General features: G+C 33.6%; 2 protein-coding genes across 2 annotated transcripts; both read left to right on the top strand.

Moving 5' to 3' along the window:
• The first annotated feature begins 5,267 nt into the window (after positions 1 to 5,267).
• Positions 5,268 to 9,478, top strand: LOC105789507 (phenylacetaldehyde reductase). Its single transcript, XM_012616876.2, has 5 exons — positions 5,268 to 5,418; positions 5,501 to 5,616; positions 8,118 to 8,306; positions 8,448 to 8,606; positions 9,329 to 9,478. The coding sequence occupies exons 1-5, from the start codon at positions 5,268 to 5,270 to the stop codon at positions 9,476 to 9,478; spliced, it is 765 nt and encodes a 254-aa protein (XP_012472330.2).
• A 13,368-nt stretch (positions 9,479 to 22,846) lies between these two features.
• Positions 22,847 to 25,734, top strand: LOC105789411 (putative ribonuclease H protein At1g65750). The gene is made up of 2 exons (XM_052621876.1): positions 22,847 to 23,027; positions 25,094 to 25,734. Exons 1-2 carry the CDS (start codon positions 22,847 to 22,849, stop codon positions 25,732 to 25,734), a joined length of 822 nt encoding a protein of 273 aa, XP_052477836.1.
• The last annotated feature ends 1,640 nt before the right edge of the window (positions 25,735 to 27,374 follow it).

The following is a 27,374-nucleotide window of genomic DNA, read 5'->3' as shown; positions in this document are numbered from 1 at the left end:
TAAAGTAAGGGTACCTGAACCAGCAGATTCCTCGATCTTTACCCATTATAGGCTCATATAGACCGAGTTCGGTTCAGGGGAATACATTTCCCTATGGCTACACGGAGATGAAAATCTCACGAAGACATAGGTACAGATGTATCCCGAAAGCGATCCACTATCCTGTACGGAGGTGAAAACCTCACGAAGGACTAACTTCTCACTCCCACTTAAAAAGGTGTGACCAACGGTCATGGAATACAATGCAGAGATATAAAAATTTAAAATACAAAACATGATAAAAACTATAACTCAAAACAAATGAAATGCAATGAGAGGATCATATATTTAAATCAATTTTTCAAATTTCGACAAAAAGACAAAAAGTAATCAACTCGTGGCTTGACTCTTTTATTTTGGGTCCCCAGCGGAGTCGCCAAGCTATTGACACCATTTTTTGATTGAAAATGGGGTCGACTTGGGTTTTGAAAAATGAAAACGAAAACGGGAGTCACCACCGATCCTTTTTGATGAGGTGTGATCGGATCACCTCAAAAAGTGGTTGTTTTTAATAAACGATTTAATTTTATTAAAACAATGATTTTGGTCCACAAAATTCAGAAAAATGGGTTCGGGAGTCGGTTAGGCACGAGGAAGGATTAGCACCCTCGATATGCCCAAAATTGGTACCTAGTTGATTACTTAATGTCTTAGTGTCAAAAAAATGAAAACTTTATAGAGATTTAAAATACGATCCTTAAAAAAAACTCGGATGACATGGATTGAAATTTGAGAGGATATTTGGCTATTTGGTTAAACGAGAAATCGAAACTCAGCACCTTAGGGTACATTCCTCAAATTTCCAAACGCAAAACATTGCCTTATTTTGAAATTTTTAAAAGGATATTTAGCCATTTGGTTGAAAGAGAAAAATCGACACCCAGCACCTTAGGGCATGTTTTCTCGAATTTCCCAAATGCAAAACATTGCCTTATTTTAAAAATTTTTAAAAGGATATTAAGCCATTTGGTTGAACGAGAAAAATCGACACCCAGCACCTTAGGGCATGTTTTCTCGAATTTCCCAAACACAAAACATTGCCTTATTTTAAAAATTTTTAAAAGGATATTAAGCCATTTGGTTGAACAAGAAAAATCGACACCCAGCACCTTAGGGCATGTTTTCTCGAATTTCCCAAATGCAAAACATTGCCTTATTTTAAAATTTTTAAAAGGATATTAAGCCATTTGGTTGAACGAGAAAAATCGACACCTAGCACCTTAGGGCATGTTTTCTCGAATTTCCAAACGCAAAACATTGCCTTATTTGAAAAATTTTTCGTTTTTGATAAATCCGAGTAAAATGTAAGATAATTATAATGATGATAATGTAAATAACACAAGCAAAATAAGAAAAGATAAATAAATAAGATGGCAAATATATAATGAAAAGAAATCAACAAATAAGAGTAAATAAACAAATAAAAATTAAAGCACTTAAATAAAATAAAAATAATAATGAGCATGTAAATAAATAAATACATTAACACCAAATAAAACAATAATAGTGAATAACATTATAATATATATATATATGTATGTATGTAAGAATTTTAAAAAAAGGTATATAAAAGGTATGTTTTAAATTATAAAGATTGCATATAAGTAGGTATATATATTTATGAAAATAAAAATATGTATATAGATATATAGATATGTATATAAGTGGTAAAATATGTAAAAATATATAAATATATATAAGTTTAAAAAATAATGTATGTATATCATAAAATATATGCATGTATATATATATATATATATCGAGATTTGAATAAAAATATAAATAAGTAGGTAATAATAATAATAATAATAATAATAATAATAATAATAATAATGCTAAAATATGGACTAAATCAAAATAAAAACGAAAGTATTGGGCGAAATCGAAATAAAAAACAAAAAAAGGATTAAATTGTGACGCGCGCCGAAAAGGGGGGACCAAAATGTTAAATACCCCAAAGCCCAAAATGCTGCGCTTTAATGGGGACTAAAATGAAACAAAAGTAAAATTTTAGGGCTAGATCAAAATAAAAGAAAACAACGAAATAGGACCAAACTGTAATGCGCTGAAAAAGCAGGGGGACTGCGCGCGAAAATAACTCATTCAAGGAAAACACGCGGATCCTTCCCCAAGGTTGGGTCACCGTGCGGGTCAGGGCCAAAACGGCGTCGTTTTGGTACCTGACCCTATATGGTAAAACGACGCCGTTCTGATGGTTTATTTTAACCAAATTTTTAACCAAAAATTCATTTTAGTTGCAGTTAAAATAAAAAAAAAACCAAAAGTCTTTTTTTTCTCTGTTTCAAAAGAACCGATCCCCTCCCCTTTGAATCCGGCCACGGCGCCGGTGATCTCATGCGAAGGCTTCGCCATATCCTCGTCGCGGCTTCGCCTTGCCGAAAAAGACAAAAAAACGTCTATTTCCCCTTTAGACCACTCCTCCTTTGACGCGGCCTAAACAAAACCCCGAAGGGTTTCAACGGCCTTGGCGCACGGAGGGAAACACCGACGGTGGCGCGCCGCAAGTAAAAAAGATACCTCCTTTTAACCCTTTTCTTTTTAGATTTTTTGAGAAATGAAATCGAAATAAAAATATAAAAACCTATGAAAAAATAAAAGAAAACAGAGAAAATAAAAGGTGAAATCACCTTGCGACTTTGCTTTTTTTTTATTTCTTGTTGTTAATCTCTGTTTTTTTACAAGGAGTACTCGAAAAAAAATAATAGAGTTACATATTCGGCTTTTATAACCGATTCTCTACTGCTTGTGTTCTTGGCTTGTTTGTTCTCTTCCTTGCAGGTGACGGTGCAAGTGGTGGTGGTGACGTGACCGCGATGGTGGCGACGTGACAATGGCAGCGGTGGCGGAGAGCCAAAAGGTCAAAAGGCTATGGGGGAGGCGGTGCCTAGGGTTTCAGCTTCTGAAATCCTAGGCAAATATTTTTTGGTAAATTGGGCCCGGGCTATTGGGCTTCGGGTTTGGGCTAATTGGGCTGAGGTTAATTGGGTTGGTGCTGTAATGGGTTAGGTCTGCTAGGTTTGTATTATTTTGGGGTTCTTGGGTTGTATTGGGTTTTGTATTGTAATTGGGCTCGGGTTGGTGGGTTAGGCTAGTTGGGCTGTGTTTTAAATTTTTGGGCTCGTTATTTGGTGAGGCCCGGGTAAATTTGGGCTGTACAATACGAATAGTGAAATAATATAAAAATGTATGTTAATAATATAATTACAATAATAAAATATTGATTTTTGAGCAAATTTTTTTTAAAAAATAATATTGATTAACAACGGTAATCACTTAATAGTATTAATAGTATCAATAGTTAAAAAATAAAGGACCGAAATAAAATAATCAGAAATTCGAGGGCAAAAAATTAAAAGAAAAGCAAGTACAATGACTTAATTAAATGGATAGGGGACTAAATTGAAATTGTGACAAAACCTCAAGTATAAATAAATAAAAATAGTAAATAAAAGGGTTAAATAATAAAATAATAAAATACAGGGACCAAAAGGGTAAATAATCCAAACTCAGTACACGTCGTTCCTCAAAGGGTCGATAATCTGGGGACTGAATTGAATATGTAACAAAATTTAAAGCATAAATCATAAAAAACAAAAAAAATAGAATATAAAGGATCGAATTAAAATAAAGCAGAAAAGTACAGGGACTCAGAAGGTTATTTTCCCAACCCCTATACACGTGGCATTCCCTTAGTGGGTCAGCAATGGGCCAAGGGACTAATTTAAAAGAAAATGAAATTAAGGGGTAAAAGAATAAAATAAATAAAAGACACAAGACAAAATTGAAAAGGAGCGAAAAGGCAGAAGGACCAAAACTAAAAATATCCCCACCCTTCAAAAAACACGTGGATCTTGAAGGAATTCGAGTCAAGCTTGGAATGATGTCGTTTTGGGCGTCTGAAGCGAAGCCCAAAACGATGTCGTTTTGAGGAGGCTATATAAGTAAAAAAATATTTAAAAAACTCGTTTTCAAGATTTTTTATAAAAAAAAATCTCTCTGCTCTCTCTCAACTCCCCCTTTCTGATCCCAAGGCCACCGTACATTTGCTGCACCACCGGTCATCAGTGCTGGCAACTGCCACCTTCGATGGTCAAAAATTCCCAAAAGAATCCTTTTTGTCCCCTTTTCACGTGGAACAGAGATCCGAGGTTAAAGTCCCCAAAAACCTAGCCAAATTTTGACTATGGACCAAGAAACCCTTCGAATTCTCCCTTTTTCGATGAGGCCCTTGACGGAACCCCTTGGGTTTCGAGGCTTCTCAAGTCGGAGAAAAGGGAAGTTCCACGACGGCATGAGTATTATAGGTAAAAAAACATGAATCTTTTGTTGTTTATTTTTCTTTTTTTATATTTTTTGAAATTTAAAAAGGCAAATGAAATAAAATAAAAAACTACCTTCTTTTAAACTTGTTTTTTTTTTCTTTTTGTATTTCTCTGTTGAATCTCTTCATAAAAAGGGAGAGAAAAAAAATTATGAATTGTTCATTGGCTTTTTTATAGCCGAAAATACATGTTATTTTTGTGTTCTTCCTTTCTGTCTCTCTGTTTCTATTTCTCTATCTTTTGTAGGTGGTGGCAGCGGCAAGGACGAGGCGACAATGTCAGGCCTCAGATGGCACACCTACTGATGTGGCAAGGGGAACGGCGGCTATATTTTCTAAAATTTTTTAATGTTTTAGGCTTTAGGGCTTAGATAAATTGGGCTTTAGGGTTTTATATTTGGCTTGTAACAGATTGCACTTTTAATTAATGTACTATTTATTTATTTGAGTTTTTTTGGGCCAGATAAAAATGGGCCTCTACACTAAGTGTTGTATAAACAAAACAATATTCTTAAATAAATGTTGATGTGATTTTCCTAAAATTAAGAATTTGAAAATATTCCAAAAATTTAGAGGTAGAAATTAGTTTTAATTTGGAAATATTTTGATTTTTAATTGTTTTAAATATATCTAAAATGTACTAATAAAATATTAAGTAAAAAGTTAAGCTTCAATTTGTTTTTTATTTTAATATAAACGAAATTATTTAAAAATTTGGAAATTTTCTCTAAGTATTTACTTAATTCAACGGTTTGTGATGTTGCTTGTCCCAACCAATTGCTCTTATCCTAAAAGCTGATGGCAATGTCTGGGTGACTTCCAAATTAGCTTAAATGACTTAGCTCCATGCTCTTTAACCTCAACCTTCGTTACAAGATATACATAGATGCATGCAAATGAAGAGGTCAGGACAAAAAGGGTTGAGCCTAGCAGAGAAGTAGTTTGTGTGTTAGGAGCATCGGGTTACATCACTTCCTGGCTTGTCAACCTCTTACTGCAACATGAGTACTCTATCAATGCCACTGTTCGTGACCCACGTCAGTGCTTCTTTTTCTTTGCTTTTACTATCCCACTTTCATCATGCTCTCTTTTCTTTTTAATCTTAAAATGTTTTCTTAGACGATCTAAAGAAAACAGAGCTAATTGAGGAGGGATCTTTTGATCTAGTGGTTGAAGGTTGCATTGGCGTTTTCCATACAGCATCTCTTTGTTATTTTGATGTGGAAGATCCACAGGTATTTTCTCTTTTTTAATGGATGCATGATTTCTTGTTAAAATTGAAAATAGTTGCAATTAGAATGTAATACCCCATACCCGGTCTAAACGTTACAGTTAGATTATGGAGGTTACATCATTCAAGCAAAAGAAACACACATTTAATCGTATTGAAAATCAATTTTAGCAGAAAGAAAAGTAACTAGGATAACTTTTAAAAGTATAGAAATTTTTTTGAGAACACATCTTATGTCATTTTACTAAAATCAAAACCAATTCATTGGTACATTTGCAAGATAAATCACTTAGAAAATTTCAGTTAGACTTGCAGTAGAAAATCATACCGTGAATTGTTTGAAAAATCATGATTATTATTATTTAGTTATCTTAAGTTAAGCGTCATTAAAAAGGAAGAGACTTTTGCTTAATAAAAATCAAAAAGGTCCTAAAGATCTAAATAAACCACAAAATATAAAAAAAATCAAGAAAAGTCCAAAATGTCCATAATAACAAGAAAACCAGTGAAATCCATAGTACTAAACCAGAATAAAATGTGAAACCCGAGCTCTAGAGTCGTCGTCCTACCCTAAATCAGAGGATCACCTGAAACAAAGCAACAAATGTGTGTATGATTTGACTCATAATTTTAGTACAAACATACATATGTATCAGAATGTCTCATATTATTTCATATCATATCAGAATTTATACGAATCATATCTTAACGAATCATATCATATTGAATCTTAGCATATCATGTTATATCGAATAATAACACAACATACTTTATCATATCATATCATATCCTAGCCCCATCTACTACACACCATATTTGTCCAACCAATCACACCATACAGGACTAAAAGAGTCCATCCATCCAATCACACCAATTTGTGGCGGTGTGCCACTCATATATTTGGAGCTGAGCTGCCATACATAAATTTGCGGTCTAGCCGCCATAACTGTAGTATAAAGTACCATATAACACTTTCTCCATCATATCATAACCCACCCTGAAACACAGATAAATCATAATCATATATCATACTTACATATATCATAAATCATATGGCATACATACTACATATATCATACAATTCAGAACATAGCACATAATTTAATAGTAACATTTCTTACTTAACACAACTTAGGCCTTTCCGACCCCATACGATGCCTACGGACCTAAATTTCAAGTTCCTCAAACAACCCCTAATTCGGCCCTAAAATTGGACAAAAAGACCCACACAGGCCAAAAACCTAGCCTGTGTGGTCCATACAGTCTACCCACATGGTTTGCATAGTTTTACACGACCGTGTGCCACACACGTCTAGCAACACGGCCTGCAGAGTCTCACAGTCATGTGCCACACATGGTCTGGCCACATGGTCTGCACAGTCTCACACAGCCGTGTGCCACACATGGTCTACCACACGGCTTGACACACGGCCATGTGGCATTGGGCAATTTTGAAAGAGCCATTGTTTTATGATTTTTTGAGTTTCTATAGAGTTTAAAGGTCGTTTTCACACACCTGATTGTGTAGTCGACTAACTTCGATAACAAGAACTCACAAACCTACAATTATGTAGCAAATCGTACCAACAATATGTCAAAAATGCAATCAAACAATGCCTTAATTAAACAAAATTGCAGCCCCCAAAACAAAATTTGAATCCATACCACTAGGAAAACAACGACTAAAACGGAACCTACTCTGCTGGAGGAATTAGATTATTGCTTCCTTCGCCTAATCAACACAATAACATTATTCACTAAAAAAATGAAAGAAAACAACTTTAATACAACCACTACCTTAAGTAAAGAACAATTGAATCAAAATAATAGAAATAGAACAATCGCGCTTACTTACTCTTAAATTGATTACAATAGAAAAGAAGAGCCAAAGAAAACCCTACTATGGTCTAACGACAACCAGAAAGAAACAGTAGCAAGCAAGAAAGAAAGAAAAGAAAAAATGGGATTTCAAGAACAAATAACAAAAGTGAAAGAACGTGCAGAAATGAGAGGGAACAAACAATTTTAGGGAAAAGAAGGAATATAGGGATTTGATAGACTTAAATTATAAAAATAGAATAAAATAAAAATAACAAGTTTTTATCTAATCCAAACCCCACCTTTCAGATTTAATAGCTAACAACCCACGAGATGTCCAAGCAAAAACATTCCACATTTACGCATAATAAGAATTGAACTCACTACCAAATAGTAACCAAATCCTTAACCAATGAACCACTAGGCTCATCATTTTCATAACCCAACAAGGAAATTGATTTAAGTCCTAAGGTTCCAACTTAACTTAAAGTAAAAAATTAATAAAAAAATCCCTAAACAAGGGTATTGAACTTAAAACCTAAAGCAAACTTCCAAAGCACTTAACCAACACACCAAATCAAATTATTTAACAAACATACACATTTCAAAATCCAAAAATTTGGGGCGTTACATAGAAAGTAAGCCCTGATACATCACTAAACTAAATATATCCTTGGGTTTATGTAGGCTGAAATGGTTGAACCAGTAGTGAAGGGGACACTCAACGTTCTTGGATCCTATGCTAAAGTCCCATCTATTAAAGGAGTGCTTATAATCTTCTCTATTGCAGCAGTAATATTGATTGGAAAACCTCTGGCTGATGATGTGGTAGTTGATGAGACATGGTTCTTAGATCCTATTGTTTGTGAAAAATTAAAGGTATTTGCTTTCTTGTTATCTTCATTAATTGTACCTTTGAAAAAGTGAAGGATGTTTTAAGAATGTTGATATTCGATATGCTTTGAATTATTATTATTGTTTCACATTTTGTTAATCAATGATCATATTCTTTTTTTTCAACAATGGTATATGCTTTCAAAGACTTTAGCAAAGAAGGTTGATTGGAAGTTTGTAGAAGAAAATGGTATAAACATGGTCACAATAAACCCATGTATGGTGTTAGGACCTCTTTTACAGTCAACTCTCAATGCAACTATGGATCCAATTGTGAATCTTGTAGCTAAGTAAACTTCCACCCCAACCACCACAACATTAGTATTATGGTTTATCTTCTTTTATTTGTGTGTGTGTGTGAAGATAGTAAAGAACTACATATTCAAAAAGACTTTGCTTGTAAGTGGTTAGTGTTTATTTGCAAGAGAGAGTAGGGAAGTCGTTGTAAAATAGAACACAAGTGAGAAACTACAAAGGGAACTTATCTAGGTTTTGTATAGGGCTCTAAGCAACTTCTTGTGGCATAAGTGATAGAGGCCAAAACATAACATGTTGATAATATAAATGGTTAATATGTAGTTTGCCCCTGAACTTGTACAAAAGTACCTAGTTGGTACTTGAACTTGTATTCCATCACCCAGGTTGGTAACTCCGCACTAACACCGTTCTTTTGTGCTAACATGGCATTGATGACATGTGGAGGAGATAAACTAAAAAGAAAAAATCTTTTAATAAATATAAATTAATTTAAAAGAGTATATTTTTTTAATAAGTTCAGGTACTAATTAGGTACTTTTTGGACAAGTGCAGGTATAACTAAGTACTTTTGGACAAGTTCAGGGGGCAAACTACATTTAACCCTTAAAAATTTAACGCAATGTGTGTGAAGGAATACAAGTTCAAGTACCAACTATAATTTAGACAAGCTTAGGGAGTAAACTACATATTAACCCTAATATAAATCATTTTTCTACGAATTTCTCACACTTTAACATACAAATGAGTTGATGCATGTAGGGGGTGAAACATTTTTGAATGCAACATCTAGATGGGTAAACGTTAGAGATGTTACGAATGCATATATATTTGTATTCGAGACACTTTTAGCATGCGGAAGATATTACGTAGCCGAGAAATCTGTGTATCCTTCTTAACTAGTGAAGATATTACTGGAATTTTACCCTCATCTTATTCTTCCCCAAAGGTAAGTTGTTTAACTTGAAATGTAATTTGCAATTGGTGATGCCATTTGGTGTGTGTGTGAGTGAGTAATTAGTTGAAAGTTTTGGTGATGGCAGATGCTGAGGCAAGAAGGAATCCCTACCGGTATTTCCAGCATTTCAAGTGTCCCAGGAGAGAGTGAAAAGTCTAGGCATTAACTTTACTCTATTGGAGGTGAGCTTAATGGAGAAGAACTTGTTGAGTGTGTGATTCATGCTATATTACCAGCCACTCAGATTATATTTATCAATTTACATACTGTTGAGTGCTTGTAATATGTAGTTGTTAACTTGTCACTTTGTTCTCATTGTGTTCTGCATATGTATAGCACTCATCACAAGTACTAATAAAATCTAGGAATTAAAGAATTATATGTTCAATTAAAAGGTTTACATGTTTCACCAATGAAATTAATTCATTATTTTTTAAATTAAATATTTTTAATTCCATTTTAAGTATACAATTTTGGTTTTAATTTTTCCTTTTAAAACAAATTCAGTTTTGAGGATATTTAGGATTTTAGTCTCTTCAAGTGAATATGACAAATTTTTTTTTGGAAACAATATATATTTAAGATCTTTTTAACCGTGCTTATTCAATATTTGAAAATACAACAAATTATAATTAATAAATAAACATATTATATTGGGTCATTATTTATATACTATATATTACAAAACATCTAAATTCTAGTTTTAAGGAGTGCAATACCTTCAATGCAGATTCTCTGCATGTCTGCAAAGTCTTCAAAAGGAAAAGTAATTGATGAATAGTAAGTAGTCAAATTTATGAAATATATTTTAAAACAAGATGAATGGTGCGATTCCTTTCAAAAGTTTTGAAATATTTTATACAAAAGTTTATGAAATTTAATAATCAGATATGATAATGGATCGGGTCGGGTTCGGACTGGATTAATGTAAAATTTTAGGTACATTTTTTAGGCCCGGCCCATCCTAAAAAATAAGTAAAATTTTTCCAATCCCGACCCAAATAAAAAATACTAAAGTTGAGCCCAAGCCTTCCTAATTATTTTTATGTTATTATTTTATATAAAAACAAATTTAAAAAATATAATACATCAAATACACTAAAAGCATCAAAATATGTCCAAACCCATTTTTCGAGCCCATACTTTTACCCAAACTAACCCACTCTTTAGGTGAACCTTTGGGCCTGAGTGGGTGGCTCGACCCATGATCAGGTCTAGTAATAATGTAGGCAATAATTCTCAAATTTGCAATAGTGTAGTTCAAAAAAATATTTTTCACATTTGTAATGATATATGGGAATAGATTCCCCAAAATGATAGAGTTTGTTGGTTTAAGAATTAGGAAGTTTGTTCAATAAATTCCTATGATCATGGGATATTTAGTCATTTAAGTTTATTGGGTAGTTAGTAGTGGCTCCTTTATTTTCTCATTTTCAGCTGCCGAATATTTTATTTTTCCAGAATGTAGAAGATGTTGGATCAAGTGCCCTAAGTGTAGTATATTTATTTAAATTTGTAAACTTTTTGAACAGATTGGTTAATAAAACAAATTCATTGATTCTATTAATATACTTTATATGATTGTCCTCATATGGTTTTTACACGCAAAGAAAAATGTACGCAAATGTTGCTTATTGGTTGTCTAATGTTTAAACTAATACTAAACGATATTACATGGTCAGGTCATAATACAAAAAAACAACTTATATTAGTAGACGAACCTAAACATGTCCTTAGTTTAATCAGAAATGAGTAAAATCATTGAAAGACTAATATATCATTTATCAAGTCCAATTCGGGAGATGCTTTATCTTGGGCATCTAAGCCGATGACTCCAGAAGATAGAGATATAGATGTGACTGACTGGACTAACAATATATCAAACTAGACCCAAGATAAACAGATCATGAATCTATCTATGAATTTATTCATTTGAGATATTCATAGTGTGGCATAGCTAAATCCTGAGTGGATGGCAGACTATGTATGCGTGACTTATACACTTTGATTTAAGTAAAAACCTGAGTTCAAACAAATAAAAAACAAAAAATTGGTGCGTTGGGTGTACGAATTTTACAGTATGTAGTGTCATTCAAAATAGTGGAATTCATAGCCCAAGACATGGGTAAATGATATCCTCTCATTTGAATTACATGGTTGATAAAAAATAAAAGTGGTCACAGGTCGTTCATCTTTGTTATGAATGACTTGATTACTATTTGATAGTAATTGACTTTTCATGAAGGAAGATGTAATGGTTACCATGAGATAAAATAAGATCATATTGGGAGAACGAATATTATCCAAAAAAGATTAAGGATATCCTATGAGGGTAACCCACTTATGATAAGGCCATTGGACGAGCACTAATCGAGTTGCTTTCATAATGGTATGTTGTTGGGGAAAGCTCATTTATGATACTATAGTGGAATGATTTCATGACTAAATGAGTTTATAATTAATAGGCGAAAAGCTGGAACTTAATTATAAATCATTTAAGCCTCAATTGCATATGTCCAATCTGTCCCTCTGCTAACTCGTTGAAACAAAAAATGAGTTGTATGTTGAATCAAATGAACAAAAATGAAAATAAATGGTAAAAATGGTGAAATAGGAAACATTTGGAAATGATTATTTTTCTCCAAAATGGAAATGAAAATGGAGAAATGGAATCATTTGGAAATGAATGTGGTTTTCTCCAAAATGAAAATGAAAAATGAAAAAGACCTAAAAAATGAATTTATGTTTTTCAAATTAAATAAAGTTAAAAATGGAAATAAATCATTTGATCATAGTGAACTGTTGAATACAGACATATTAAATATATTTTCTTATAAATTCATTTACGATAAAGTCGTCATCATTTTAACGGAATTAGAATTGGGTGAAGAAATTTATTTAATTAAAAATATATTGAAGTTTATTTTTTGGGAAATAGGAAAACAAATATTGGGTTGGACCAAATTATAAATTATTGGGTTAAAAGCCCAGAAAGTACTTATAATTGAACCCAATATAGAAGAGGCCCAAAAACCCCTTATGTTATAAGGTGGGACGACAAAATTAACTAGGGTTGCCGCCACTTACATCCTAGTTAGACCAGGAGTTTGTTTTTCTAGTTGAAATGAACATCTACAATTCAACAAGGCTTCTAACTTCTCTCCCTATAAATAGTTGGCATCGGTAGGGCTATTTACACAACTTTAAGATATTGTTACTTTGTCGAAAAATAGAATTTTTTTCTCAACTATTAAGTCTATTTTTCCTTAGCAACAATTTTGTCGATTTTATTTGAGAAGAGAATTTTTGTTTTCACCCAAAATAAAATAAAACTATTTCTAGTTCTATGTTTTGATTTGATTTGTTCGAGCCCACACTCAAAGCAATTTGTGGCACGGGAATAACGGAGAAGATCATTTGGTTGAAAGTCGGGAATGTTAATGATCCGTCTATCCAAAAACACATTTATGATTTTGGTGTAGGGTTTATTGCTATAAATATCACGAACCGGGTTGGGTGTCAAAATTTTTATTCTCTGCTGTACAAGATCATTCTCCTCCATTTCTTTTGTTCTTTAATTATTCTTTCTTATTCTTAACATTTGGTATCTGAACCATTAAAGGGCCTAGTTCATTTAGAAGCTGCAGTTTTCTTAAACTATGGCAAAAAAGGGATTATTTTTACAACCAGCAGTGTCAAAGTTTAATGGGCATTATTATCATTGGGCGATGCTTGTGGAGAACTTTCTACGTTCCAAGGAGTATTAGGGATTTGTGGAGAATGGCATTACTGCTGCAGCAGAAGATGCTACTAATGTATAGAAAAAAGAACATTGAAGATCAAAAAACTAAAAGATTATAAACCAAGAAATATTTGTTTCAGGCTTTGGATCATACAATTCTAGAGACGATTCTTAACAAGGATACAACAAAGACGTTAGGAAATGTGCCCATATTGTAGTAAACATGTAACTAGTTTCTATTTATTTGAACGATGAATAAATAAATAAAGTTAATTTCATATTTCACTATTATGTATTTTTTATTTCTGTATTTTATATTTTGCATTCATAGTGAAATCTTGACAAGCAAATATTAGCTCATTGATTGTCTAAGTTCAAACTGAAGATAAGTGGCATTGTATAAACGTTTACATTGCGAGAAAGACAACTTACTGCAATAGGTAATCAAAATACGTATGTAATCTCGCAAAAGAATCAAAGTGATCATTTGATTCAAATACTAAGAAGGATTATTATGTCATCTACAATTCCAATTGGGGAGATGGCTAGTCTTGGCTATTGGAGAAGTTGACTCCATAGGTAGAGACATAGATGTATTCATTGGTAGAATGATACATTGGACTAGACCTAAGATTAATTAATTTTGAATCCGTTTGTGAATTAATTCACTTGTGATATTCATGGTGTGATTTACCTAAATCATAAGTTAGTCATTGACCATGTGCATGCAACTCATGTGCTTTGATATAAGTGGAGGCTTATGCTCTAAAGATGATCGAGCCCATAGGCAGTATGTTGGGTACATGACTTGTGTATGGCATGTGATAACTCTTGAAAAGAGTTATATTTTGAACCTCTAAGCTTGATTAAATGCATGTACTTAAGAAGATATATTTGCATTTTTAGGTTATTTTTAGAACATTGCATAATAATGCTTGGATTGTGCCTTAAATGTCATTTCATGTTACTTTTACTATTGGGAAGAAGGGAATTTGTTATTGTATGCAGCAAGTGTAGGAAGGATGAAGAAAAGGAGGAAGAGAATGGAGGAAGTGAAATATTTCCATGACAAAAGGTTGGATGAATTGCCAACACAAATGCCATGGCAATTCCAGTAAAATGCTGACGTGACACTCAGTCCTTATCACTCTCAGTCAGTTGGACATGTACCCGATAAATCCACCTAAAAAAAGAGGGAGAAAAGTGTGTGCCAAAAGAGGGGAAGAGGAAAAAGAAAAGAAAGAAAAAAGAAAAAGATTTTGGAGGGGATTTTACACGAGGATTTGAGAGGGGGATTGGGAGAGCAGTTTTCCCACCAGAAAAAATCGTGAGAAATTCCAGAGAAAAAAATAGGGTAGTGGTTTAAGAGGAAAGTAAAGATACAAGGAAAAAGACGAGAAATCACCCTAAGTGAAAGCTAAAGTGGCGACAACTTCTTGCAGTTCTACCTTTATTTTGTTAATTAATTTCTCTGATTTCTAAACTGTTAATGATGTTGTTGAATGTTATTTTGATTTTGGATTTTAAATCCTAACCCATGAGGTAATTTCATTTGGGTTAGAATTACTAGATCTATCTTGATACATTTATTGATTAAGGTGATATTTTGAGTAGATCTACTATTTTATTCGATTTGAATTATTCTAAATATATGCATGTAAGCTCTAGACATAGATGAATGCATGGTATTTTCTTAGACTTGATTTAATTTTGAAAAGGTTAAATAAGTTGGATCGTAACCGAATGATACGAGCGAGTACTCGAGCGAATACTTGTAGCACTCTAGACATATAGTTGTGATCTGTAAATACTAAGGAAGAATATTGTTAGGTATTGTTCTTGAGACTTGTAGATGTACAAAGACTTAGAATGATAGCTTTAATTCTAGCTCTTGAAAGAAGCAGAATGCAGTAGTTATACTCTGAACAGTAATTTGGTCAAGATTTTTCCATGATATTATTATATTATTAAGATATAATCCAAGTAATTCCAACCTTTCCATTCAACATCATCAATCCTCTCAACTTTGTCTCATAGAATTGCCACAACATTTTATTTATTATTTGATTTTTATATTTCATATATTAGTACTTCACTTCAAATCATTATTCTGTTTATTATTCCATAAGCCTAATTAGTATAGTTTATAGTAATAACTGAATCATATTTTTACCTATTTCGATCCCGTAGAGATGATCTCACTTATCACTTTATTACTTGATTTGATATGTATACTTACACATTCGCATTATATATTCACACATGATAGGTTTTGGCATTGTTTTTAGGAATCGACAAATTGGTGAATTTTGGTTTGTTATTATTTATTTAATTTTGTTAGTTTTAGCTTACTTAGTTGTTTTTTTTATTTTTTATTTAGGTTTGTTGCTAGTTTATGAGTAAAGGTATTCTTGAGAACGAATAGCATTATTTTAATCCTGAAATAGAGAAAACCTTGAGAAGAAGGAGAAAAGAATTGTGAGATGAGAAGAAGGAGAAAAGAATTGTGAGAGATGGCAATGATTGGAAATGATCCAAGCAAAAAAGATTTGTTACATCTGAATGTAGGGATGGTGATATTCCTCGTGTGATAGATGATAAAGACAAACACATTAGGCAATGCCCCAGAATTTGGGCCTAGAAGTATTGGGCCTTGAGCAAGGGAATGGTTAGGAAACTGTGCACAAAAGTATGTTTGCTTTAGTGGTTAATGGTCCTGAGAGGAGTTGGAAAAGTCTTGAGTTCAAACCTGGGCTTTAGCAAAAATTTTGGTTTTAAGGGGATAAAACCCTGGATGCTTGGATGTAGGCCTTTTAAATTATTATGTTAAAAAAATGTCATAAGGAATCTTGTGGTCTAGTGGTTTTGGCGTCATTAAGGTTATAAGAAAGCCTGGGTTCAAGTCTTGGCTCTTACAATTTATTTTGTTATTTTAAAGGAACCTGGACTTTGGCCTTTAGACTTTTTTATTAATTGAAGATAAAATGTGTCAAAAAAGAGCTTGTGGCAAGGAGGCAAGTGGCGTGTTGAGCTATTGAGGGGGGCTTGGTTTTGAATCCTAGTGTAAGCAAAAAGAATATTTATTTTGCTAGTATGAGGCGGCAGGAGTTTGAGATGGTTTCGAACTCTGTAAAGTGAAGTTTGAATTGGTCTTGGATGGAATTGTGGAGCAAATAAAGGTGGAGATTGGAGAGAAAATCAAGGAAATTCAAAAATGGGAGGTTGGTAGGGTGTTATGGCCGATTGGGACTCTAAGGCTTAGTAAAATTCGACTAAGGGGAAAGGAAGGGAGCATTTTTGACACAGGGCAATTCTTTGTTCGGTTTTGAGAGGGTTGAAAGGAAGGTGCCGAATGTTCTTTGAGATTTTTCTATCATTCGGGGTTCCTTTTAGGTTTGTGTTTTAGCTATTGAAGTGTTCAAAATTTCGACTACTTCTCCTCCTTCCTTCATTTGCCGAATAGGTAAGTTTCTTTTTGGTCTCATTTTTCTTTCTCTGCCGAACACCATATTCTATTTTCTCTACTCTCCTAATAGTGCTGCATGCACTTCTCTTCTCTCTTCCCTCCATTCTTCTATTTTCTTTCAAAGCCGAACCTACTCACTATCTTCTTCTTCTCTGCTTCCCACTCTCCCCATCCCAACCAATTTCTTCAAGGCTCTTTTGTGTAGTTTCAGTTACGATCCTTTCTCTATTGTGCTTGGCTGAATATACCTAAGCTTTTTTAACCTATTTCATCATCATCAATTTCGGGTGTTAAAATCTTGAGAAGAGAAAAGAGGATTCTCTAGTGTGTGGAGGCATTCCAAATCTTCCCTTCACCAGCCGTTTGATTGTTGGGGTAAGTTGGTTGGTAGGCTGAATATGCTGTGATTTTGGTGTTGGATTTTTCTTAAATCATATTCGAGTAACCATGTCTGTTTTATAAAAATCGTTGCTTGAGTAGATAATCATCAAGAACGTGGAATCGTGCCTTGGCCAAGAATCTTAGAAGAGTAGGCCATACTTCTTATAATCGTGGTAGGTGATGATTGTTTAAGAGTGGTTTAAGTACTTGAAAATATTGGTTATTGAAGGGCTGACCGAATATTCAAATCAATGTAGGTTAGTGCCAAGAGGTGTTTCGCTAGCTTTCGTGAAAAGGTGTGTAATCACACCCTCTCTCAATTGCAAAGCGGCAAGAGCCGAAAAGCTATGAACACGGCGATTGAGACCACACGAGTGTGCGAACGCTCGAGTGGTAAGCCAAACTTTTGATTCGTGGGCAAATTACCGAAATACCCTCGAAGGGTAAAATTACTGAAATGCCCTTAAAGGGTAAAATTATTGAAATACCCTTGATGGGTAAAATGACAAAAATACCCTCGAAGGGTAAAATGATCAAAATACCCTCGTAGGGTCAAATGACCATAATGCCCCTGTAAGGTAAAATGACTGTAATACCCTTGTAGGGTAAAATGACTGAAAAACCCCATAGGGTAAAATGGTCGTAATGCCCTTATAGGGTAAAATAATCGTAATACCCCCATAGGGTAAACTGACCGAAATACCCCTATAAGGTAAAATGATCGTAATGCCCCTAGAGGGTAAATGACTATTTTTCCCCTCGAGTGTAAATGATTGATTTGTCCATGATATAAATAACTGATTTGTCTATGATTGGTATGACTGATTTGTCTGTGATTTGTATGACTGATTCTGAGCATGGCATTCTGCATACACAACATACTGCATGGGGTTGGGATACTGTTATGGAGGAAATCTTGTCTTGGTGGCTCGCCACAATCATCATTACTAGTGGCTTGGCCACATATACTATTACTGGCGACTTCTTTGTGATATCATTCTTGGCGACTTTCTTTGGGATGCTACTAATGGCTTTGTGCCAATCATATTATCGTTACTAATTGCTTTGTACTGATCATATTATCGTTACCGATGGTTGTGTGTCGATCATATCACTACTATTGATGGCTTTATGCCAATCATATTATTGTACTTATGGCTTGTAGTCATTCTGTTTATAGCTTATAGCTATCCTATTTATAGCTTATAGCTATCCTGTTTACGGCTCTTAGCCATTCTGGTTACTAGTAGCTTTGCTGCGATACTGATTAGTGTCGCAATCGGTGCTGATATTGGTGTGTTGGCTGGGTGGGTCGATTTTATCCCCACATGGTGTGTTGGTTGGTACGGGTGGTGTGTTGGCTGGATTGGGATGGGTTAAATGATTGCATTGTTGCATTTCTATTACTGATTCTGTCACTGTATTGGGCTTAGACCCACATGTATTCTATTTCTGGTTTTGATATTGTGATGGGCTAAGGCCCACACTGCACATTTACTGTTTTGGGCTAAAGCCACATTGTTCGGTTACTGAAAAGGGCTCAGTCCCAAACTATTATTGCTTATATTACTGACTAGATGGTAGAGGATCACACATTGAGTTTTCGTAAACTCACCCTGTTTTTAACCTTTCAGGTAATCCCCAGCGTTAGACGGTTCCGAGCTACAAGGGACTCGGAGAGGGCCACACAACTGCACAATTTTTATTTTGTTTTGCTCATTTACTAAAGCACTTTAATTTTGATTCGGGTTGTAATAAGGCCTTTAAAATTTTGGATTTTAAATTCGGGATTTTATTGATTGTGATTCTTATCTTCTAGAAGGAGAACTTGGTTTTCCTAAACAATAACTATTTTCAAACGTTACGTTTCCGCAACTCAATTTTTAAATAACACGTTTTCGCAAATCATTTGTTTTAAATTAAGCTTCGACAACAATAAGGTTTTGAAGGTAACAACATTTCTTTAATAAACCTCGATTGAAAATAAGAAAACACAAACTGAGGTTTTGTACAAGTTTTAAATGGCAAGAAGTTTGAAATTTCAAGAAGGGTTTTCAATGAAAACATGATTTTCGAAAAACACTTCAATGTGACACACCAGATTCGAATATAACGTCTAGGTCAGGTTTGGGGTGTTACACATTAGAGAACATGTAGTGTAAATCTTGGATTATTTGAATCCAGGGATTGTCATGCCACATATTCAAGCTCAACATTTTGAGTTGAAACCAGTGATGTTTCCAATGCTACAAAAGTAGGATAGTTCAGTGGATTACCTACTAAAGATCCGCGACTAAATTTAAGACTTTTTTTGGATGTATGTGATTCATTCAGGCAGCAGGGTGTTCCTGAACATGCCCTAAGACTCAAGCTATTTCCTTACTCATTACGAGATAATGCCAGAGCAGGGCTGAATGCTTTGCCGTCAGGAATGGTGGCATCTTGGAATGAGCTTTATTAAAGGTTTTTTTTGTGATACAATTGTCCAAACATGAATGTCAAATTAAGGAGGATATTATATTTTTTTGGTAATTTGAAGATGAAACATTGTATGAAGCTTGGGAGTGATTAAAAGAATTGATTAGAAAATGCCCGTTGCATGATTTCCAACATTTGACGCAAATGAAAATGTTTTATAATGGACTGAATACACATACACGAATGGTAGTTGATGCATCTGCCAATGAGACTTTGTTAGATAAATCGTATAATGAGGCATATAAAATTCTGGAAAGGATAGCTAACAATGATTATTAATATCTAACTACTAGAGTAGGTACTGGCAGAAGAGTTGCTGGAGCTATGGAGCTTGATGTGATCACTTCCTTAACAGCTCAGGTATCATCCCTAACTAATATGATTAAAACATTAAAGAGACCATCAAGGAAGTTTATTTTAACTTTGACGCATAGGACCGTGTGGAAAGAAATTTTATTGAGATGGTCATGAAGAAAATGGGCTTTGTTGACAAGTGGATTGATAAAATAATGTGTTGCGTTTGTTCTGTAAGATATATGGTTAAATGCAATAATATTTTGTTGGATGTTATTATTCCCGAAAGTGAATTCCGTCAAGGGGACCCCCTTTCCCCTTATTTGTTCTTATTTTGTATGGAAGCATTTTCGAGGATGCTTATTCATGCACAAGGCAATAATATTTTAAGAGGGATCCGGGCCAGTATAAACGACCCTAGGATAAATCACAATTTTTTTTTCGACGATGTCCGCCTCTTTGTGAGAAACAAAAAAGTGATGTTCAGGGTCTTGTAAACATTCTAAAGGTTTTTGCAAACGCTTCAGGTCAAGAGATAAATTTTGAAAAGTCGATGGTTCTTTTTAGTCCTAACTCTCCTAGAGGGCAAAGACAATTTTTTGGTGATTTACTTGGTATGAAGGTCGTAGAAAAATTGGACAACTACCTTGGTCTTCCTCTTCCAGTACGTAAGAATAAAACTTTGGCTTTCCAAGAGATCACTAACACTATGTTTGGTTGGGTGTATTGGCATAGCCAATACACCCCTAATCGGTGGGCCCTACTTATTACGCCTCTAATCCATTGTTTGGTTCAATGTATTGTTATTACGGGGCTAAACCATTATTGACCTAATCGGTGAAATCCACTGATTTCTAATCCCTTCCTTGAGCTCAGTTTAGGCGCTGCTTCAGTTTTGGTCCCTGTTTTACCCTCCCCATTCCCGCTTCTGTTTTACCTAAAATCCACGTCTTCTGTTTCTTCCTTCTAGCTTTCTTCTCCACTCTCATCGCATCTTCTCCTTCTCTTTTTTATATAGGTTTTTTTCACGTGTGGTGGGCATGGCATGGCACTAGTATTTTATTATCTCTCTCCATTTCTAGATCCCCGAAACCCTCAAATACTTTTTTTTATCTTTCCTTCCCATCGATCTCGCCAATGGCCAACACTAATCTCCCTCGAAGAATCATTAAGGTTTCTCTTTCGATCTCACTCTCATCCTTCTCGGTTTCCTCATTGGAACCCTCAGAAAATCTTCCTTTTTTTTTAAAAAAAATAGTGTGTTCTTTTTTTTGTTGTTCTAGAGTTTAATTTGGTAGCTGAATTGTTTTGGGGTTTTAATGAATCAGAAGCTTCAGTAAATTGTTTTAAGTCTTCTTAGTTTGTTTTTGTGAATTATGTCAATGTTTCATGCTTAATTTTTGTTTCTTTATCTTTGATCTAAATAGGAAACTCAGCGTCTCCTCAGTGAACCAGGTAAATACTTCGCTTCTTTTTTGAAATTCTTGTTGAATATTGTTTGCTATAGGTTTTTTTTTTTGGTTTAAATGTTATGGGCTGAAAAATGTTTAATTTTATTATTTTTCCATTAAATAAATACTTTGGAATTAGTGCCTCACCATCGGAGGATAATATGCGATATTTCAATGTGATGATCCTTGGTCCAACACAATCTCCATATGAAGGTAGTTGATTTTTTAATCGATGGGTTGCGCTTTTTCTTTGTGTTAGAAATGTAAAATTTTAGCGATTATTGTATAATAGTTGGGTCTCAACTGATTGAATACATAAAGATTGACACCATTGCCAATTTTAGTCATTAAAATGACCTCTATATGCCTTAAGAGTATGATTTTTCATTTGAGAAAATGGTTATCTTGTGTTTATTTTACTTCATCTCTATCTTTTAATAAGAAATAAGGGCCCTTGTTTTCAATGTTGAGTGTTGAAATATAAGTCCAATTAGCATGGTTTTAAGTCTTATCTTTGTGGTTAGTCCGGTTTTGGAAGTTGTTTCGGTAATATCTCATCACTTTTTTGTCATTCGCATTTATGTATAGGATATGATGCATTTTCTTGTTTGGTTATTTGTTTAGGAGGGTTTTCAAGTTGGGACTATTTTTGCTGAAGAATATCCATGGCGCTCCTAAGGTAGTCGAAGATTGAGTTATTCTTAATGTTTAGCATGATCTTCATGTTTTGGCATCTGTTGGAGTATGCTTGATTGATTTCCTTGATATATGATATTGATTGACTTTACATTGGGTTTTATTATGAATTAGGGATACACTAGTTTACATGTAGAGAATGATGTCTTTGCTTTGTGTATTTTTTATCATCACATTTTTTTGTTAGTGCATCTAGTTTCCAAGCATATAATAACTTAAAGAATTATTTAGTATTTAGTTATTTGTAAGCTGTCTTTAATTATCTGTTAGTGAAGTAAGTACTCACTTTTTGCTTCATTGACCAAGCTTTAATGACCTATATCAAGTTGCGTTATGTTTCTTGAGGATTACTTCTTAGTTGTCTTTCCAGTAGAACTTGTTAAATGATTGGCAATAGAGATTTCCTTTAACCGTCCAACCATTTTTGATCGGCTAGTTGTTGTAATTACAACTTTCTTTTGGATTTTCTGGTTCCTACTATCTTGATGAAGCTACAGGATGGGGTTTGGAAGTATCGAGCTTAAGAAACTACTGCAGAAGCCAAGTCTAATGGCATCACCGTTAGGGCCTTGGTTGTAATAAATCCAGCAACCCAACAGGGCGGTATCAATGAAATGCTTTCATAAAAGTATATTATAAATGAAAAAGGTTCCTGCAATTTCATTTTCTCATTTTGATTGTAGGTTCTTCTTGAGGAAAACCGAAGGCAATCGTGGAGTTACGCAAGGAAGAAGGTCTTGTTTTGCTAGCGAGATGAGGTAGGTTGATTTGCATATGTTCTTGCTTTACCATTCGTTAACAATGACTTCGCTTTCCCAAGGGCAAGTTTGCCTCGACCTTGATAACCACCTTGGTTTCACAGGTCTACCGGAGAATGTTTATGTTCTGAAAAGAAATTACACTCTTTTAAGAAGGTTGCCCGATCTATGGGTTACTGGCGAGAAGGATATACACTTGGTATCTTTTCGATTCGGTCTCGAAGGTAACATTGGTTTATCTTATTTCTATTATTTCATTTACGGAATGTGAATGAGCTTATACAAAGTTTGGAATTTTGACACGAATATAAACTCTTTTCTTGTCTCCGGTATTATGGAGAGTGTGGAAAAGGGAGGTTACATGGAGGTTCTTGGGTTTGGTCTTGATGTAAGGGAGCATATATACAAATTAGCATCTGTGAATCGTGTTCTAACATCATTGGTCAAATTCTTGCTAGTCTTGTCATGAGTCCACCTAAGGTTATATCTTTTGCCATTTAAAGCCGTTATCTGTTTGTATTCAAATGACATTGGATGTATGACATAGGACTAAATAGATTTTGAGCTTTGACAAGTCGCTTATAAGCATTGTTTCTTATAGAAGAAACACATTATTGGAGAAAGCTTTTGAATCTCCCAACTATTGGATTTGGGTTTCTTTTGACAATTTGTTTATTGTGCTTTTGTTTAGATGATGAGAAGGAAAGTCAAGAATTATATTTACTCGTGAAGATATTTGTAATTTAAAAAATAAAAATTCAATATAAATTTAAAATAAGAGTTTAACTAAAAATAAGAGTTAGTGGCAAAATTAATAAAATTTAAATTTTCTTGGTAAAATTCAATAACATAAAAATTAAGTTACAAATTTACTCATATTTTTTTAAAAATAACGGCAAATATAAATAAAAATAAAGTACAGTGAGAAATTTCAATATTTATCTATAGTATGATGATAAATTAGCACTTTAATATTTTTAAGAAAACAATATTTGAATTTTTTAGAATGGTACGGTAAAAAAATTTAATAGTTTTTAAAACATAATTATTGTGCCGACTATTTTAAAATTTTACCAAACACAACTTTTAACATTTTTAGATAATTTGGTAAGAAATTAAGCGTATTCCAATTATTAAATAATATGGTAATTTAAAATAATTTTAGTACAAGATCATATATATCTAATATAATTAATCGTCATTAATTTGAATTTATATTAAATAAGTAATTGAAAATATATATTTTATTAAATTATATTTAATAATAATTATGTTAAATTATATTTCATAGTATTATATATTATGATTTTAGAAAATTCATATAAGAATATTTAATATTAAGAATTTTATTAAATTATATATTTTATTAAATTATATTTAATAATAATTATGTTAAATTATATTTTATAGTATTATATATTATAATTTTAGAAAATTCATATAAGAATATTTAATATTAAGAATTTTATTAAATCATATATTTTAATTAAAATATATTTAATATTAATTATTTCAAATTATATTTTATAGTATCATATATTATGATTTGAATAAATTCATATAAGAATATTGATTATTAAGAATTTTATTAAATTATATATTTTAATTAAAATATATTTAATAATAATTATGTTAAAATATGATTAAATTATTTATTACTGATATTAATAATCTTATTAAAATTTAATAACAATAACAATAATCATTTATCTAAACAAATTTCTGCTAAGGATATTCTAGTCATTTTAGTTTTTTCCCTTATGCTATTACACCTCCATTCCATTCAACCAAACACAAGAATACTATTACGCCTCTATTCCATTACATTCAACCAAACAATTGATTTGCTATTACGCCTCATTCCATTACACCTCTAATCCAATACACCTCTAATTCAATACAGCGAACCAAACGTGCCCTAATAGGTTGTCTTACAGGATAAACAGTTAGACAAAGAGGCTACTATCCCTTGGTGGTAAAGAATTCTTCATAAAAGTTGCTCTTCAATCTATTCCAACGTACGCACTGTCGGTTTTTTTGGCTCCCAAAGGTGTGATTGAATACATACAAGCAAAGATTAGTAGAATATGGTGGCCGGGCAAGGAGAAAGGAAAATTCTAAACGATGCTTCCTTGGAAGAACTTATGTCACCCTAAGGGTATGGGAGGTCTCGGCATTAGGTATATTTGGTTGTTCAATTTGGCTCTTCTTGGGTGTTAAGTGTGGAGGCTAATAAATAACAACGAAACTTTTTGTTATAAAGTGCTGAGTTCAAAATACTTTCCCGAAGGTGATATCTTTCATCCCAAAAGAGTTGACAAAGCTTCTTTAACTTGGTCTATCTTTGCGGCTACGGAGGACGCTCTTAAGGATGAGTTTGGTTGGCAGGTTAGGAGTGGTGATTGTATCAATAGTCGGATAGACAATTGGAGGTTGGAAGGTTTAAATGGTGGGGTTCTTAATTCTAATTTGCTTAACCCAACTGAGTGTAGTGTTAAAGACCTTTGGCTCGAGGATTGTAGATGTTGGAACATTTGTAGAGTTCATGAGCTTTATGGGCAAGGTTTGGGGGACAAAATTTGTAACTTATCGATTGGGGGTAAGGGCCATTGCAATAAAACTGTGTGGTTTCATAACCCGCATGGCTTCATCAATTTGAAGTCAGCTTATTCTTGGTTGTTATTGAAAGAAATAGGGTTTGGTCCTCATAGGTTCTTTCATAAAGCTTTATGGAAGGTCGACACTATCCCTAAGGTTCGAGTGTTTACGTGGCATGTGGGACACGAGATCGTCCCTACTAACGTTAAAATTGCTTCCGTTCAACATGGCTTTAGGCAGGGATGTCCTAGGTGCAGGGCCGAGTACAAGACTGTTATTCATGCACTTAAAGATTTCCCTACTTCTAGGGCGATCCTCTCTATTGGTGGGTGAAATGATAGCACCATTTCGAAGGATTATAAGTGTTGCATCGATTGGCTGGAAGATAATATAAGAGTTCTTGATAAAAAAAAGTTACGGCTGACCTTATGACTACATTATGGAATAGCTGGAATAATAGAAACAATTTCCTCTTCAAGGGAAAGAAAGAGGAAGTGCAGGTCATTTGGGATAGGGCTAGCACCCTTAGTTAAGATTTTCTCATTTGTAATATGATGAATGAGTTGTTGCTTTCTCCTAACCTCGCTGTTAAAAAATGGGAAAGACCTCCTAAGGGTTTTGTTAAAATAAAATTCGATGCATCAGTTGGAGTAATCAAGGAGTGGGAAATTCCAGTAATGTTGTTTGACAGAATGTCACAAGTACACCACCTGGATACAATCATCCTATGCCATGAAAAAATGTTTAGCAAAGTTCATCATCATCTTCATCTATGGAAGCTTTATTGAAGGAATACATGGCTAAGAATGATGTTGTAATACAGAGTCAAGCTGCATCTTTAAGGGCTTTAGAAAACCAAGTAAGACAAATTGCCAATGCATTAAGCTCAAGACAGCAAGGAGCATTGCTGAGTGATACTAAAAATTCAGGATCTCAAGGGAAGGAACATTGCAAGGTCATTACACTCAGAAGTGGTACTCAACTACATGAAGTTATTAATGATTCCACTGTTGAAGAAAATAGCTCAGGTGTCATACATAAGGTGAATTTAGAACCAGTAGTGGAGCAACCTACAATTAAGAAGAGCAAAAAAAAAATGTTGAAGCAGAATCAGCTCTTGTTGCTAATAAGAATGCAACAGCAAAATAAACTCAACAATTTAAAGGAAGGCCATCACCACCTTTTCCTTAGCGATTTCAGAAGTCTAAGCAAGATTTTCAATTCAAAAAATTCTTGGATGTCCTGAAGCAACTTCATATCAACATACCACTGGTGGAAGCGTTGGAGCAAATGTCCAATTACGTAAAGTTCATGAAGGACATATTGTCAAAGAAGCGCAGACTAGGGGAATTTGAAACTGTTGCTCTCACTAAAGGGTGCACAACAATGTTGATGAATAAATTGCCACCAAAATTGAAAGACCCATAGAGTTTTACAATTCCTTGCTCAATTGGAAATCATTATATAGGCAAGGCATTATGTGATTTAGGTACAAGCATAACTTTAATACCTATGTCTGTTTTCAAGAAATTAGGAATTGGGAAGGCAAAACCTACAACTGTAATGTTGTAGCTAGCTGATCATTCTTATGCACATCTGGAAGGTAAAATTAAAGATGTATTGGTAAAATTTGACAATTTTATTTTCTCGACAATGGTAGAACATTAATTGATGTACAGAAAGGTAAATTACCAATTAGAGTTAATGACCAACAAATAACATTTAATGTTTTTTATGCCATGAAGTGTGCAAATACAGATGAAGATTCTTACACCATTGGGATTATTGACATTGCAGTGAAGGAACAATTGGCAGAATTTTGTTACAACAATTCTGAAAATGAAGTAGACTCAGTTGAGTTGAATGAAGAGGAACTAATTGAAGAACTTAACGAACTGATGGAGGCTAAGCAACTTGAAAATAGAGCAAGGATGAATTTTGAATCTTTAAATTTATCAAAGCAGTCTTTTAAA

Source organism: Gossypium raimondii, chromosome 2 (assembly GCF_025698545.1).
Source record: "Gossypium raimondii isolate GPD5lz chromosome 2, ASM2569854v1, whole genome shotgun sequence".
Lineage (NCBI taxonomy): Eukaryota > Viridiplantae > Streptophyta > Magnoliopsida > Malvales > Malvaceae > Gossypium > Gossypium raimondii.
Note: the sequence above shows the minus strand (reverse complement) of the source record. Positions and strands in the feature narration are given on the sequence as shown.

Excerpts from the sequence above, each read along its gene's own strand:
- LOC105789507 (XM_012616876.2), top strand. The coding sequence starts at position 5,268 with ATGCATGCAAATGAAGAGGTCAGGACAAAAAGGGTTGAGCCTAGCAGA. Across the intron at positions 8,307-8,447 it reads CTATTGTTTGTGAAAAATTA|CAACAATGGTATATGCTTTC; the intron begins AAGGTATTTGCT and ends ATTCTTTTTTTT. Across the intron at positions 8,607-9,328 it reads TGGATCCAATTGTGAATCTT|TTGATGCATGTAGGGGGTGA; the intron begins GTAGCTAAGTAA and ends CATACAAATGAG.
- LOC105789411 (XM_052621876.1), top strand. The coding sequence starts at position 22,847 with ATGACTTCGCTTTCCCAAGGGCAAGTTTGCCTCGACCTTGATAACCAC. Across the intron at positions 23,028-25,093 it reads TTTTCGATTCGGTCTCGAAG|GTGATATCTTTCATCCCAAA; the intron begins GTAACATTGGTT and ends ACTTTCCCGAAG.